The 14,500-nt window shown below is 36.8% G+C and overlaps 1 protein-coding gene across 2 annotated transcripts; it reads left to right on the top strand.

The window, feature by feature from the left end:
- The first annotated feature begins 582 nt into the window (after positions 1–582).
- LOC128260666 (autophagy protein 5) lies at positions 583–12,247 on the top strand. 2 transcript variants are annotated; one of them, XM_052993826.1, is made up of 6 exons: positions 585–845; positions 926–1,025; positions 1,098–1,203; positions 2,328–2,553; positions 2,679–2,784; positions 11,519–12,241. In XM_052993826.1, the coding sequence occupies exons 1-6, from the start codon at positions 693–695 to the stop codon at positions 11,635–11,637; spliced, it is 810 nt and encodes a 269-aa protein (XP_052849786.1). In that variant the 5' UTR covers positions 585–692; the 3' UTR covers positions 11,638–12,241. The 2 variants fall into 2 exon arrangements, with proteins under 2 accessions (XP_052849787.1, XP_052849786.1); XM_052993827.1 differs by lacking the exon at positions 2,679–2,784 and having other exon boundaries at positions 583–845; positions 11,519–12,247.
- The last annotated feature ends 2,253 nt before the right edge of the window (positions 12,248–14,500 follow it).

Genomic DNA, 14,500 nt, shown 5'->3' with positions numbered 1-14,500 from the left:
TTATTTCAAACTTCGATGAAACATCGCTGAAACTAGAGAAGTGAAACTATCAAAGACACTATCGATACGGTTGATCGTTCGGACGCGGTTTAAAAACTATCGTTGCATGCGGCTATTGCAATCGATAAATTCCAGCTACCAATTGACATAAATCCAAAAAGAACTATTATCTCAATTTTATTAATTTTATATGTTTTAAACATAATCACCATTGGAAATGCCATCTTTCGATTGCAAATGTATAAATTAACCGCTAATCGTGATCATAGATATTGGGAATGTTTGGTGTCAAAATATATGTAATCAAATATATTATATTTAAAAATATAATCAAGTTCTTTATTGAGTAATAAAGAATTTATAAAGGAAGGTACAAGTTGTTAGCCAAATATGCACGATTAATAAATAAATTCTTCTCGAAATAATCCTTACAACACAAATAAAAAACTAGCTTTTTAATAAACGAAATTCAAGAAAATATTCTTCTATGATAAAAAAAAATAATAGCTAATAAATAAAGTCTAGCTATAATTCAAATAAAATCAGTCAATCTGGCAACGCCTCCATGGCCGCCTATCGATAGCGCAGCGTTGCCAGCTCGTCGGCGCCAGTGCTATTATCAAGTCGTATTGTGCAAAAAAAAAAAAAAATAGGCAATACAATTTAGGCAAAACAAAAGCGAAATAAGGAGCATGGCCCACGACCGCGAGGTGCTGCGAATGATTTGGGAGGGCCAAATAGGCATTTGCTTCCAGGCGGATCGCGACGAGATCGTGGGAATAAAGCCAGAGCCCTTTTATTTGATGATATCGCGACTGAGTTACTTGCCCCTGGTCACCGACAAGGTAAAGTAAACAATGGTTCATAAAATACAATTCTGGGGCAATTATAGTACAATTCTGATAATTCGCATGTGTGTTTGCAGGTGCGCAAGTACTTCTCCCGCTACATAGCCGCCGAACATCAGGACGGAGCCGTGTGGTTCGACTTCAATGGAACGCCCCTGCGCCTTCATTATCCAATTGGTGGGACTTACGGGCTGACATCTCACTGGTTTCCTATTGTTCACTAATCGCTCTTATTTCCCACACGACCAGGAGTCCTCTACGATCTGCTGCATCCGGAGGAGGACAGCACGCCCTGGTGCCTCACCATCCACTTCTCCAAGTTCCCCGAGGACACACTCGTCAAGCTCAACTCCAAGTAGGTACCAAGTAAATGGGAAATGAATACAACACCTATTAGGAGCCATAAATTGCCAAATCGGGGTTTCCAAAACGCTACTTCCACACATCATAACTGAAGCCATTTGGGTTGTATTTAAGAATATTCGAACTTTTGCATTTTTTTTATATTTTTTTGTTAAAAGATCTATCTATCTTAGATACACGTTAGCTTAGTTTTAAAAACTTGCTCTCGAACGAAATCTCATTTTAACCGAAATCCCAAGAAAAAGTTCTCTGGATGATGTCACATGTACATGACTGGTATCTGATTTATCTGAAAACAAACATTTTAGTATTTCTGTTTGTTTGATCCAATATCAATAAATGAAACAAAGGAAACTAAAAAAACAAAACTTAATATTTGGCCCAACTTATAAAAAATATTGGAATTATTTATAACTTTTAAAAGTAGTTTAATTTAATTTACTCAAAAATCCCTCGTTTCATAATCATCTTGAATTTGACTTTAATTAAAATAAGATAGTGTAAATCAGATTGTAAGGGAATTTAGCCACAAATATTAAGAGTTAATCCAATTGGCCAAGATATGAGCTCTAAAAATGCAGTTTAAGGCTACCTTTCTGAAAGCCTTGAAGAACTTTAAAAAAGGAGCAAAGCAAAGTGGGATACAAATTGGCCAGCTTTAAAACAAAAATTTCTAATAAAGATTTTTAAGGAATTCAACTTAAACTAAAATCCGATAATTCAATTAGAGAATTATTAGAGATTTATAATATACTCGTAAGCCAACAAGTTATTCCTATTTGAGATCGGAATTAGATAGGTAAAGTTTTGATCCTATTACTGAAAAAATTTCATGTGCATTGCGAGCTTCCAAATTTAAATAAAGTTGCAAGAGTAAAAGTCTTATAGTTATGGTGATCTATAATATGCCAATATATTTACTAGTACAATAGTTACGTTTTGATTTGCACTTATGTAAAAACTACCTTATATTTTCTTGAGACTATTCTAGTATAGTAAAAAAATATGGTAAGTAGTGCGATTAGGGTCTATATCTTTCATTTAGAAATCAGAGCGAAAGCCAAAAGAGTTGATATAAATAATTTTAAAAATATACTGATAAAATATGTTTTTCAGGGAGCTGCTGGAATCGCACTACATGTCCTGCCTGAAGGAGGCGGACGTGCTGAAGCACCGCGGACTGGTGATATCCGCGATGCAGAAGAAGGATCACAATCAACTGTGGCTGGGATTGGTCAACGACAAGTTCGATCAGTTTTGGGCGGTCAATCGGCGGCTGATGGAGCCGTACAGCGATCAGGAGTCCTTCAGGAACATTCCCCTGCGAATCTACACGGACGATGTGAGTGGAAAAGCCGTGACCAGAACATATCAGATCAGATCAGATCAGTTCGAATCAGTTCAGCTCACCTCAAATTGATGGATATTCGTCTTTCTTTCGTTTTTTTTTATCTTCATTATTGATAGGACTTTACGTACACCCAGAAACTGATTTCGCCGATCAGCGAGGGCGGACAAAAGAAGAGTCTGGCCGACCTGATGGCCGAATTATCGACACCTGTGCGCAAAGCGGGTGAGTTTGGCTCCGGGGTATTTCGATTTTAGCCTTTAGACCCGGCTATCAATTACCACAGGCACTCTAACAAAAAAAAAAAATTTGAAAAAAAAAAACTCAAACCCTGTAGAGAAAAATGAAAATGAGAAAAAGCCATTGTCTGCGCAGACGCAGCGTCTCTTGGAAATTAGGGAAAAGGTGCCAGTCAGTCTGGCATGGCCAAGTGCATGTCTATCTCCCTGCTGACCCGTCTGACTTATTTATTTTTCTATTGAATAACACAAACGAGCCGAGCCGATCCGATCCGATACGACCTGATCCGAAAAATCCGCCCTGAGCGTCGGCACTCTCCGGCAATCATTCTTCAATTCATCAATGTCCCATCTGAACAAAAACCTAAAAACGAAAAAAAAGGAAAACAGAATAGGAGATAGAAAAGGAGATTCACCGATTCTCTCGAGCTGGAAAACAATGCCCCCGGGGTGGAAAAGCGACCCGGAGCGGATCGGATCGGTACGGATCGCAGGTCTTTTTTGGCCATCTCGCTTGCCCCCCCTGAAAAACATGGCCAAAAATCAGAAATGCGCCCTGTTTCCATCTCGCTCGACAGAATTTTACTTGGCCATTCAAAGCGAGAGTGCGTGGAACACAATCGAATGAAAAATTCATTGTCTGCCGGCTGGAAATTTGTTGACAATGAAAAGTGCGTGTGGATTTTCGGGGCAACAACTAAAACTACTGCTGTTTGCTGCAACAACAGCTAGGCAAGCAGCAAATGTAACTAAATCAGCAACAGTTGAAGAAGAAATAACATCCGGAAAAACCATGAACGATTTTTACAAAAACATCATTACTTTACACTAAATTATACAGAAGTTTAAGCCAAAAAAAAGAAACAACAAAAAACTTAATATTTGTAAAAAAAATAATTTTTAGAAATAATAAATATAAAAAAACAATACTTATTTCCAAAAAGAAGCCATAAAAATATATACATATTCAGCAATAATATTTAAAATATCAGTTGTAGTCAATTTAATATAAGCAACCAAAAAATGGCAATGGCTTTATAGATATCAAATATTACCATAAAATATAAGCAATTACATCTTAAAGAGAAAACACAATTAAATATTGAAAGAAACAATTGAAATTTTAAATGGTAAAAAATATATTTAAATTCAAAGTGGTTTAATATGCATACGTAAGCAACAGTAGCCGTTAAAATAGCAACAATGGAAGTGCCACAATATCAGAAACTTTAACTGTAACAACAGCAACATCAATGGAAATGCAACATAAACAACTGCTTAACCTGCAACCTCAAAAGAAACGCTAGCTACATTTGAAACAGCAACAGTTGTATTTTTTAGCGAAGTAACATAACTATAATTTATGCTAAGAGGTATAATAACAGACTAAGAAACCTGCAACATCAATAAGCAATATTAACAATACCAAAGAGGGTGCAACATCAGCAAAAGCACCTGCAACATCAACGGAAACTCCCTGCAACAAAACTAAAAAAAAAAAACTATCAATATCAGACTTGTAACTTGCAACAGCAACATTGCCAATAGATAGTGCAACAGCAACATAACCAATAGAAGGTGCAACATCAACGAAAAACTCCCAGCAAAAGGCATGGAACCTGCAGCTAAAATACACCAGCAACGTGCAACAACTATTGGAGGCAGCAATAGAAGGTGCCACACATTGCTGTTGACCTGCGGCGCCGGCGACAAGAATAGCACGAACCAGAGCGGGACAGCATACAACAGCATATACAAAGAATGAGCGAAAAGAGATAGAAATACAACGAGAGAGTGAGACAGGGAGATCGATGTGTTGCTGGCCGGCAGCAACTTGCAACCTCCCACTCCAGTGGCTTAGGTGCAATAATAGCATTGGGAATTCCAAAGACGGACAAAAGGCGGAACTAAATACCTGCGGCTGGGATTTACGAATTATGTATATTGTGAGGTGAGGGTTTTTTTCGGGAACCACTTGGACAGCCAGTGCTACAGAGCTCTGGGCTCTTCTTCATCTCCCTCCATTCAGAGAGATCCTATGCCCACCCTCCTGTGCGTCCCATATGTTTCGGGCAGGTTGGGTATTTCCCAGGTGTCCTCCCGATCGCTCTTGCGTTTCATGTCCTTTGCTTCCTTTCGCTGCCCAGTGCTCGATGCTCAGTGCTCGATGCTCAGTGCACCCTAGTGTGCTGGCCAAGGTGTGAAATCTTTATTTGCATGCTTATGGACGGCCTTCTCTCGTTTACATTTACGCTTGCACAAACGATATGATCCCAAGGAATTTCCCATTCGAAAGGTGAGAGATTTCCGACGATCCTAAACAATTGCCAATGGACGTCGATCAACACACGTATTTTCCCAAAGGTCATTCGGCCCTGTGTGTTGTCCTTGGCGAAGGATTCGGTCTTGGATTCGTATGTGGCAAGGATTCCTTGGCTCTTTTTTGCCGCACGCCTGGCTTAAGTGGGCTATCTAAGGCAATCCGCTGACATTTTCTGCGTTCCATAAAGAGGATCTTTCGGGATCAGTACAGAATATTGCGTGTTTTGGCGGGATTTTGGGTGGGCAACTTAAACAGGTTAGGATTCCTAATTATGGCACTTGAGGGATACCAGAAAAAAACTTATCACAATAGGCTCCTATCTTTAGGGTAATAACTATAATATTATATAATAATTATAAAACAATTTTAGGGAGAAAATATCTTTTATTAAATACAAATTTCGGGCTATGGTTCTCATAGTTATGTGTCTAACACCTAACATATAAGCTTACATTAAAGCATTCAAATGCGTACAAAATAATAATTCAACTAATTCAAGCATTAAAAGTAATTCCAAAATTATTCTAAATTTGTTAATCTCTTAAGTTTTTATTGTTATTTCATCACTTCATTTGTAGTGTTAATTGAACGTATCGTAACGTGCATTTTTACTTGTTTTTGGAACATAAACTCCAATTATGTATTATTATTATTATTGTAATGCAAAACCTGAACCTAAAGCTCAATTTAATAACTTTACCGAGCATAATCAGAGTTAAAGATACATTATTGGCAACACCTTAACAATTTGAATCATTTCCACATCTTCCTGCTAATGTTCCCATATTGTTATATTATTACTGAGTGGAATAACTAATCATATTAAATGGATACATTATTCGCAATGGGGTATTAAACATGGACCCCCCAATACCATCTCATTCCCCCCATCCCCATCCCCATTCCTCCATCCCCATCCCTCCATCTTGCCCATTTAACTCCCTCCGCATTTTCCCCATTCCCAAGCAAAGAATCTTTCGCATTTTTGGAGTACACAAATCCGAATTGAAATCAAACAGAAATGCATTCAAAACATGATCAATTTGTTTCCCCGGTTTTGATTTTTTTTTTTTTCATGAATCTTGGATGGCATTATATGGGGTGTACGGATGGAGAGGGGGAAGAAAAACGAAGGACGGCGGAGGGAAAGAAGAGTGTGATAAAGAGGAGGGGGGGAGCGATGGTTTGGATAACGATTGCACGTATTTGTGGTGCGTGCATTTTCATAGAAAATCGTATTTAAATTGAAATGAAATTCAAATATACAATGCAGCCCCGGGTCTCTGAGTTTTCAGTCGGAACGTGGAAGGTTCAAAGTAGATGCGATTCCAAGAAATCAAAAAAAAAAAAAAAAAAAACACAAAAAATACAAAAAAAAAAAAGAAGCAAAGCGGCGGCAGAGGAAGAATCTAAGACGCGTCAAAAATAAAAGAAACGCATTTCTTTTGGCTTTGCCTTTGGCTCCTGCTCCCTCCATCTCGTTCGCTCCCTCTGCCGCCTGTCTCTTTCGCTCTCGTTCTACTCCTGCTGCATTGGCATTCGCTTCATTTGTTGTTGCTGCTTTCATGATTTGCCGCCAGCAGCGACGCCGACTGCGACGCTAACTGCGCTGCCCTGGCCGGAAAGCAGCAAGCATAAATGCAAGTGGCTTTCAGTGTTGCCAGGATTTTAAAAGTTTACAACAAAACATTTTTTTCTTGGCTAAAAATATATAATAAAATCGGAGGCTGGCTTGGGATGTGTGGCTGGTGTTATATTCTTCATTGGTTTTTGTTATTAATTCTCATTAACAAGCAACCGTTTTATAAATTTCATATTATTTAAATATAATATTCTGTTTCTTCCGCTTAAGTATTTAATTAGTATACTGATATTGATTCTTTAAACTAATTTCTGGGTCATCACATAGATCTTTGGGGGTGTCGGGTTTTAAAATACATTTAAAATTAAAAGTTCAGTGGTGGAAAGTTTAGCCTTAAATAAAGAATTTACATAAATGTAATACTAGTTTTACAATAGACAATATTATATAGAAATGGTAATGTACTATGTTATCATCCAGTTTTTTTGCAGTGCATTCTAGGGGTACTGAGTATAAATAGCTAGATTTGGCTTGAAAAAAGCTTGAACTGCCTGCTCTGCTGACTGTGTTTGTATTTGTATTTGTGTAGGGTGCTCTCGAATGTGTGAAAAGGAAGTTCTGAGATATCACCTCCGCTTATTTGTATTTACACCTTTGCCGGCACCTCGCCCCCCTGTCCCTCATCTTTTTTTACTCCTCCTCTGTTTCTCCTCCCACCACTGCTTTATTTTTTTCTGATATTTTCTTCTTTTTTTCGCTGCACTCCAACAAAACTCCGGAGAAAACAGCGGCGCACGGAAATCGCACCTCGATGTTTATCACTTTTGTCTCTCTCTTTTACTCCTTAACCTCCCCCTCCCCCATCCCAATTTTTTGGCTCTCCCTCTCCCTTGCTCTTTCATCGGCGCATTTGCTTAGTCCCATTTCGACACATTTTCGTTTGCATTTCGTCAATCAGACAAACAATACAAATACAAATACAAATACAAATGCCAACCTGCAAAATGCAACCTGGACATTGCCCATGTATGGGTGTGGTGGTTCTGTGTGTGAGCAGGTGTGTGCATGTGCGTATCTGTGTTTGTGTGACAATTGGCGGTGCCACGCCCCGCTTTTTGGGTGGGCTGCCGAATGTGTGTATGTGTGTTTGCCCTCGCAGAATCATTATTTTAATTTACCTTTTTAACACCATGTGATCATCAATCACACCTCATTTAAAAGATTTCGAACATGAACTAAATTGGTTCAAAGAGGCTTCCTTTGAAAATATAAAAGATCGTACACTTTTTAACCAAAATACTTAATTTAAATGATCCTCGATTTAACAAATATTGACAAACTTAAATTTTTTTTCGAATCTAAAAAGGCTTTTTTAAAGAAATAAAAATTAAAAAAAGGACAAAAAAGTTGGCGAAAGATTTATCGATAATATGGGTTTCGAATGCGTATTTTTTCAGTATAATATGATTAAAAAATTACAAAATAAGAATCCTTAACCTTATTAATTACCAGATGCATTTTAAGATAAATAAAATTATAATCCTTTATATGTTTCACAAACAAAACGACCAAAAAATGATCGATATTACTTATCGATTCGATGTTGTTTCGACTGTTTTGTCATTCCCAATTAGAAACCACTTAAAAAGCCTTCGATTCTTCACTTCCTGCCACGCCCCCACCTCTGGGCACCCACTTAATTTTCCACTTTCTTGTTTGTTTGTTTTTTTGTCTGGCTGATCGGCCATAATCATCGGGTGCAATCTTCAATTCACAATTCAACTGCACCGTCAACGAAATTCGTAAATTCGTTTTTATTTCTTTCGCTAAACATCCGCAACCCCTGCTCCGCCCCCATTTTTTTTTTTTTGATCGTAATTCCCTTACTTTGTAGCTGGATGAAAATAAACCAAAATTAAAATTGAAATTATGGGGCCCCGAACGAAACGAAAAAAGACAAACGAAAAGACAAACAAAAGCAGCAACAAAACAATTGATTAGCACTTTTCGATTTCGCACTCTTTTAAATGGCGTCACTGAACTGCAAAAATTGAGTTTTCCAAGTGCAAGCGCGTTGGAAAGGCTGGAACGTGTGGAACGTTTGGAACTATGAAACAGAGACATGGGCTTTTTTGTTGCTGCTCGCTCATACTTTTATTTAATAGCTTTATGGAACACAATCTATTAAGTGATTATAATGATTTGGGCGCCTTATCAGATCGGCGATTCGGCGATGTTATTTTTAGACATGAGCTATGCGATTGTCGTTCATTTTTCCACCGCTCCCTCGTTCTTTCCACGTTGACGATAATAAAAATGGGATCAATAAATTTTCAGACTGTTTGGCGCCACTCTCTCTCTCTCCCTCTCCCTCTCGCTCCCTCTCTTTCACTCGTTTGTCGCCGTCTCATTCCGTTGTGGGGGGCCCACACACAACACACACACACACATCATCATCGAGATCAGAAGTATATATGTATGTACATATACGTATATATATGGCTTGTCTGCGGGTTTGTCCCCCATTTAATAGTTTATTTTATATCGTTCGGGTCGGTTTCCTATGCAAGATTTATGATCTCTTTGGCGCTTTGTTTTTATGGTTTTCTCACAAATTGCTGGATATGCATACCTATATCGCCGATTGAACACCTTGGGAGATATTAAGTTTAATTGCTCTACGCTTTTATTTTTCGGTTCTATAACACTACATCTTTATATTTGAGTATAAAATGGTTACGTGGATTGGATCTAAATGAATTTCTGTTTTAATAAAATTGTTACTGCTAATTCTACAATTAATGGATTCCTTTAGTCCCTTTACTTCATAATCATCGATTTAATTTTATTTCATTTCTTACCATGTTATTTCTTTTATTATCTAACCATGTTATGACCACAGCCACTAAGCATTTTTATTATAAAATGATTGATGCAATGTAATCACTCATTAACATTCTACCACTCGGTCAGCAAGCGAACTTTGGAACAATCGAATAGATTTGAACTTCCCTTTTAACTTTAAGCGATTACAATTTATAGCTTTGGTTTATTACTTTTAAGTAATACCTGGTTGTTCAGCTTATCTGTTTTTCAGTTTCTAATTACATATTAGAGATTTATTAACTTTGAAACTAAATAAGGAGCGTATTGTATTATTATTATAAGGTGTTATTTTCTTGATTGCCATTATAATATATTACTTTATTGTTTAGAAATAGAATCTATTTTCTTTAAAATTTCTATTTCCATTTAAACATTTACAACCCGATGACACCTGTATCGCCAATAGCTTCGCTTTCCATATTTCCACTCGAGGCAATTGGATTCCGTTCATTTATTATTTTTGGGGTAGCGCCATTAGCTTGGTCATTAAACTCGTGACTTTGGCCAACCGCAACGGATCGAAATGGAATGGAACGGTGTGTCGTATTGTATAATATAATATAGTATAGTATAGTATAGTATCGCGGGGTCTAAAGAGATCTATGGGTTCCATAGAGAGCTATGCGTATGCGCCCTACTTGAACTCGCGCCCCGTTGCACAAGTCTTATCGCCACCTATACCACCACCACCACCACCACCATCACCACCACCATCACCACCCCCATTCACCACCTCGCACCGCCTGCAATCAGCCATTATCAGACCATCCACTCGCACACATTCCATGTCTGTGTATAATACCATATATATATATATATATGGTATATATATTTATATATATATATATATATATGAGAACGACTGACTGGCGTTATAAAGCACCGATCGGGACACTCGCCATAACCACCGGGCGATTGGCAATCGCACGGCATCGAAAATTGGCGATCGGCAATCTATAATTACAATCCATATGCTAAAATTGAAAATGACGAAATTGTTCACGATTGGTAACCCGAAAAAAAAAAAATGGAAAAATATGAATAGAAAGCACACACGCTCGCAGATAAGGCGCTAAACTCTGATTTCCAAGCGAGTTCAATTTTTGAAGAGCCCACCTCCTGTACGTCTTTTTGGGTCCCATAATCTTTATAGCTCGCCAAATTGATCATGATCAGATCCGCTGCCTTATATGGCATATACATATATACATACATACATACCTAGAAGCGACCGAGATAGAGGCTTATCAGTCTGAAGTAATCGCTAGCTGATCTCATTCATTATATTATAGCAACTCGTTTATGTGGGCTTAAAATCACATAGCGCTGTCGCTCATTAATGAAATATTGATTGGCGATCTTTTATATAATGGCTTAGTAAGCATTTAATTGGTACTTAACATAAGGTTTTTATTTCTTATACTTACAGGTGCATTAAATGTTTAATCTAAGAAATAGTCCATAATGGTAAAAGGCAAGGGTTTATAGATTAAAAAAGTGATCAGTAGTTATAACAGACTTTTAACAACAAAATCTAGCCAAGTTACACATATATAGGACGGCATAACTCCTTTGAACTTTAAATGATCTGATAAACTTTTATGAATATCGATTATGTATGTTTGTTACTTTTGCAGTCTTAGAAATGATCGATAGTTGGATTAAGTGTGGGTTTGCAATAGCGACTTTCTTAAACTGGTAACGAAAATAGAAATGCTAAGGCAATTTATAAACTAATTAAACCACATTAGTTTAAAATTAACAATTTAGCGATATGATCCTTAGAAAAATAAATTAAATATAAAGGTTTTATTTAAGGCTTTGAATAACGGAAGGTAAAGGCCTGAATTTTGTGGGGATTGTTTTTAAAAGATTTCTTATTTTGTATGTTCTTGATCTGATATCATTAACCAATATATTTATTTCCAGTTGGCTGTCGCACCCACGGTATCGATCTTCACGAGGAGACCCAACTGCAATGGATGTCCGAGCACCTGAGCTATCCCGACAACTTTCTGCATTTATCGGTGGACTTTAAGGATGTTTAGCCATAAATCTTAATGTATATATATATATATATATATATACTATATATATATATATATAATCGATGTTTTGCCCAGTCCGCGTGTGTGTGTGCGGGTGTGTTTGCCAGTGTGTGTGTTCATGCGTGTGTGTTTGTGCGAGTGTGTGATGTTCGTTCTATTTTTCAATTCCAGCAAATCCCAGGGCGATCCTCAGCGATCGATTTACAGTCATATATGCGCCTACATGTATATATAGAAATATACGTCTAGTTAAGCTAATCTGTATGTAATATTTATGATATATATGCCAGCATTTAAATGAAGCGAGCAGCGCAAACCAAACGATTTATGCAACAACCCACTAACAAATTATTTTACCAACATATATAACTTTATACAGTCGAACTTATTTGTTTCGAAGCACTATCTGCAAGTTAACGCTGCGCAACAAAAATTTATTTGAAATTAAAATACGGTTTTTATAGTTTTATGATCAAATTATTATTTTCCTTTTTTATATTTAAGTCGTATTACTTTTTAGCACACTGAAATAACATCACGCCACATTAATGATTAATGAAAGCTATTTTGTATTGACTTAATCAAAAATATATATACGAAAGTTATAAAAAAAAAATTTCACTGGTGTTTTTTTTATATTTGTAAAATCAATTATAATGTTGTAGGTGGATGTGTAGAGCTTTTTGTAACACTTAAAAATATTGCGGAACCATTTTTTTTAAATATGCATAAAACAAAAATTTGTTTTTCAAAAAAAAAAATTCAAATATACTTTATAATTTAACATTGACTTATTTATAAATGTTGAAAAACGAATAATATATATTAACTTTATGTTATTATACTTTTTCAATTGCTGAGCGATGACAAAAATGACTGATATATTTTTATCTGCAACTTTTTTTTTATCATTTTGTAGAACTGTTTCGAAATGTAAGAGAAATGTAAGAGAAAACTCTTCTTTTTTTAAATTTAAATAATGTTTTGCTGACCACAAAAAATTCAATTTACCCAGAAAAAAATCGCTGATATGCAATAAGTGTAGAATATCTACTTGGAAGGTTATAGAATTTTGACTGTATATAGTCGCGGACGGATCGGCAGATCGGTGGCTGGCAGTGTTCATCGATCAACCTCCATTAGTGACTTTTAAGCCGCCGGAAACTGGCCAAGCCCTGCACTAACAAACCAATAAAAAGCAACAAACCGGGGGCGAGGTTATCGATTTCGGTCGCGATTTATCCGCCTGTCTAGATATGGCCTGAAATTGGAAATTGGGTCTGGACTGGCAGGGCTATATCCGTCTATTATCTATCTGTTTATTTGCTCGCAACAACCGGACGGACCTTACACAATACGTTTTGGCCAACCCCGAAATCAGCGATCTTCAGTGAGTTACCTTTATTTGAAGAGCATCGATTTGCAACTGTCAGCGGAACATATAGTCATAGTGTAACAACAACATTGTCCTGATCTATAATTAGTTAACGCTTTTGCCCACTCGAGAATGATTTATTTGATTGTTATTTGTATCGCTTGTCTGGGCACGTTTGCCCCAGCGAATCCTAAAAATAAACTGTGAATCTGATAAAATGAAGCCAAGCCAAGCCAAATTAAAATCAATTTTCGTATGAATTATTAGACCAAATCGTATGTGTGTAAAAGGAGGGGCTAGCATTATCGAAAATCTGATGGATCTGCCGAATTGGTCCCACAACATTGATGGATCCCTTGGTCGGCTGCTCTGTCAGCGATTATGATCGATCAGGGATCTTAAGTTCTTTGGCTATATAATATGGGGGAAGTTTTTAAATAATACTAAGCAACATATAACCTATGTTATATGTGTGAACTTTTATATGATCACTAAAATATAATCAATTTATTTTTACAGTATTGAGATATAGTGATTTAGGAGTTCCTATAATATTTTTAATATGTCTCCTTAGGTGTAAAATCTCTCTTAAAATGGTTTAGATATTAAAAATATTTACGTTTAGCCATTGTTAATTTCCCAAAAAAAAAACAATGTGTTTTTTCTTATTTCACAAGTTTATAATTTATCTCACAAGCTTTTAAGTTATGTCATGTGGTAGCCAAAAACCCAAAAGACATGCCCAACCGATCGGTACAGTTCGGTAGCAAAAGAATTCATATAAGAGATTATGTCACGATTGTCGATCGGATCGCGCGAGATCCATTCCTTTGATTACAGCATCATCACAGTGCACAAAACTCGCTTGATCAATAACAAACTATATAAGCGTATATATAGATACATATATAGCCAGAGACGATCGCCATCTGCAGAAAGGCACTCGAGACTCGAGATTTCGAGTCTCGGGACTCAGGTGAATTCTATTCCCCTATTTACTTTGTAAATTTTGGCTGGCTGCAAATCAAAATATAATATATACATATTTTATTTTTTTTTTGTTACGTCCGAGCGATCGAAATTTGTCACGTGGCATGAAAGGCAGCAACAAAAACCACACACATTTGATAGAACAAAAAAAAAAAAAAGGCGAGCAAAAGTTTACACGGCAACGCGGTTCGACGGAAACAGCACGAAAATAAATCGAAATTTAGCAATCATCTGCGGTCGCGCTCCTCCCACAGTTTCCCGGTACCTGTGGGGTCCCCATCTCCAAATATATATGTATGTATGTTCCTATGTCACGGGGCCCCAGATCTACACTCCTACACCCCCTTATTCGATTAATTTTTATGTTAGAGTTCTATGTTCTTTGCTCTATGGTTCCTTTATTCTTCTTTATTCTCCTTCACTGCCTTTTAGTCATTCTAACTTTGTTTCGTATCCACTGTTCCTAACCTCTTTTCTACATTGCCTCCATTACTTTTT

The sequence above is a fragment of the Drosophila gunungcola genome (assembly GCF_025200985.1).
Source record: "Drosophila gunungcola strain Sukarami chromosome X unlocalized genomic scaffold, Dgunungcola_SK_2 000036F, whole genome shotgun sequence".
Taxonomy (NCBI): Eukaryota; Metazoa; Arthropoda; class Insecta; order Diptera; family Drosophilidae; genus Drosophila; species Drosophila gunungcola.
The sequence above is the reverse complement of the archived record's forward strand: the minus strand, read 5'-3'. Positions and strand labels throughout refer to the sequence as shown.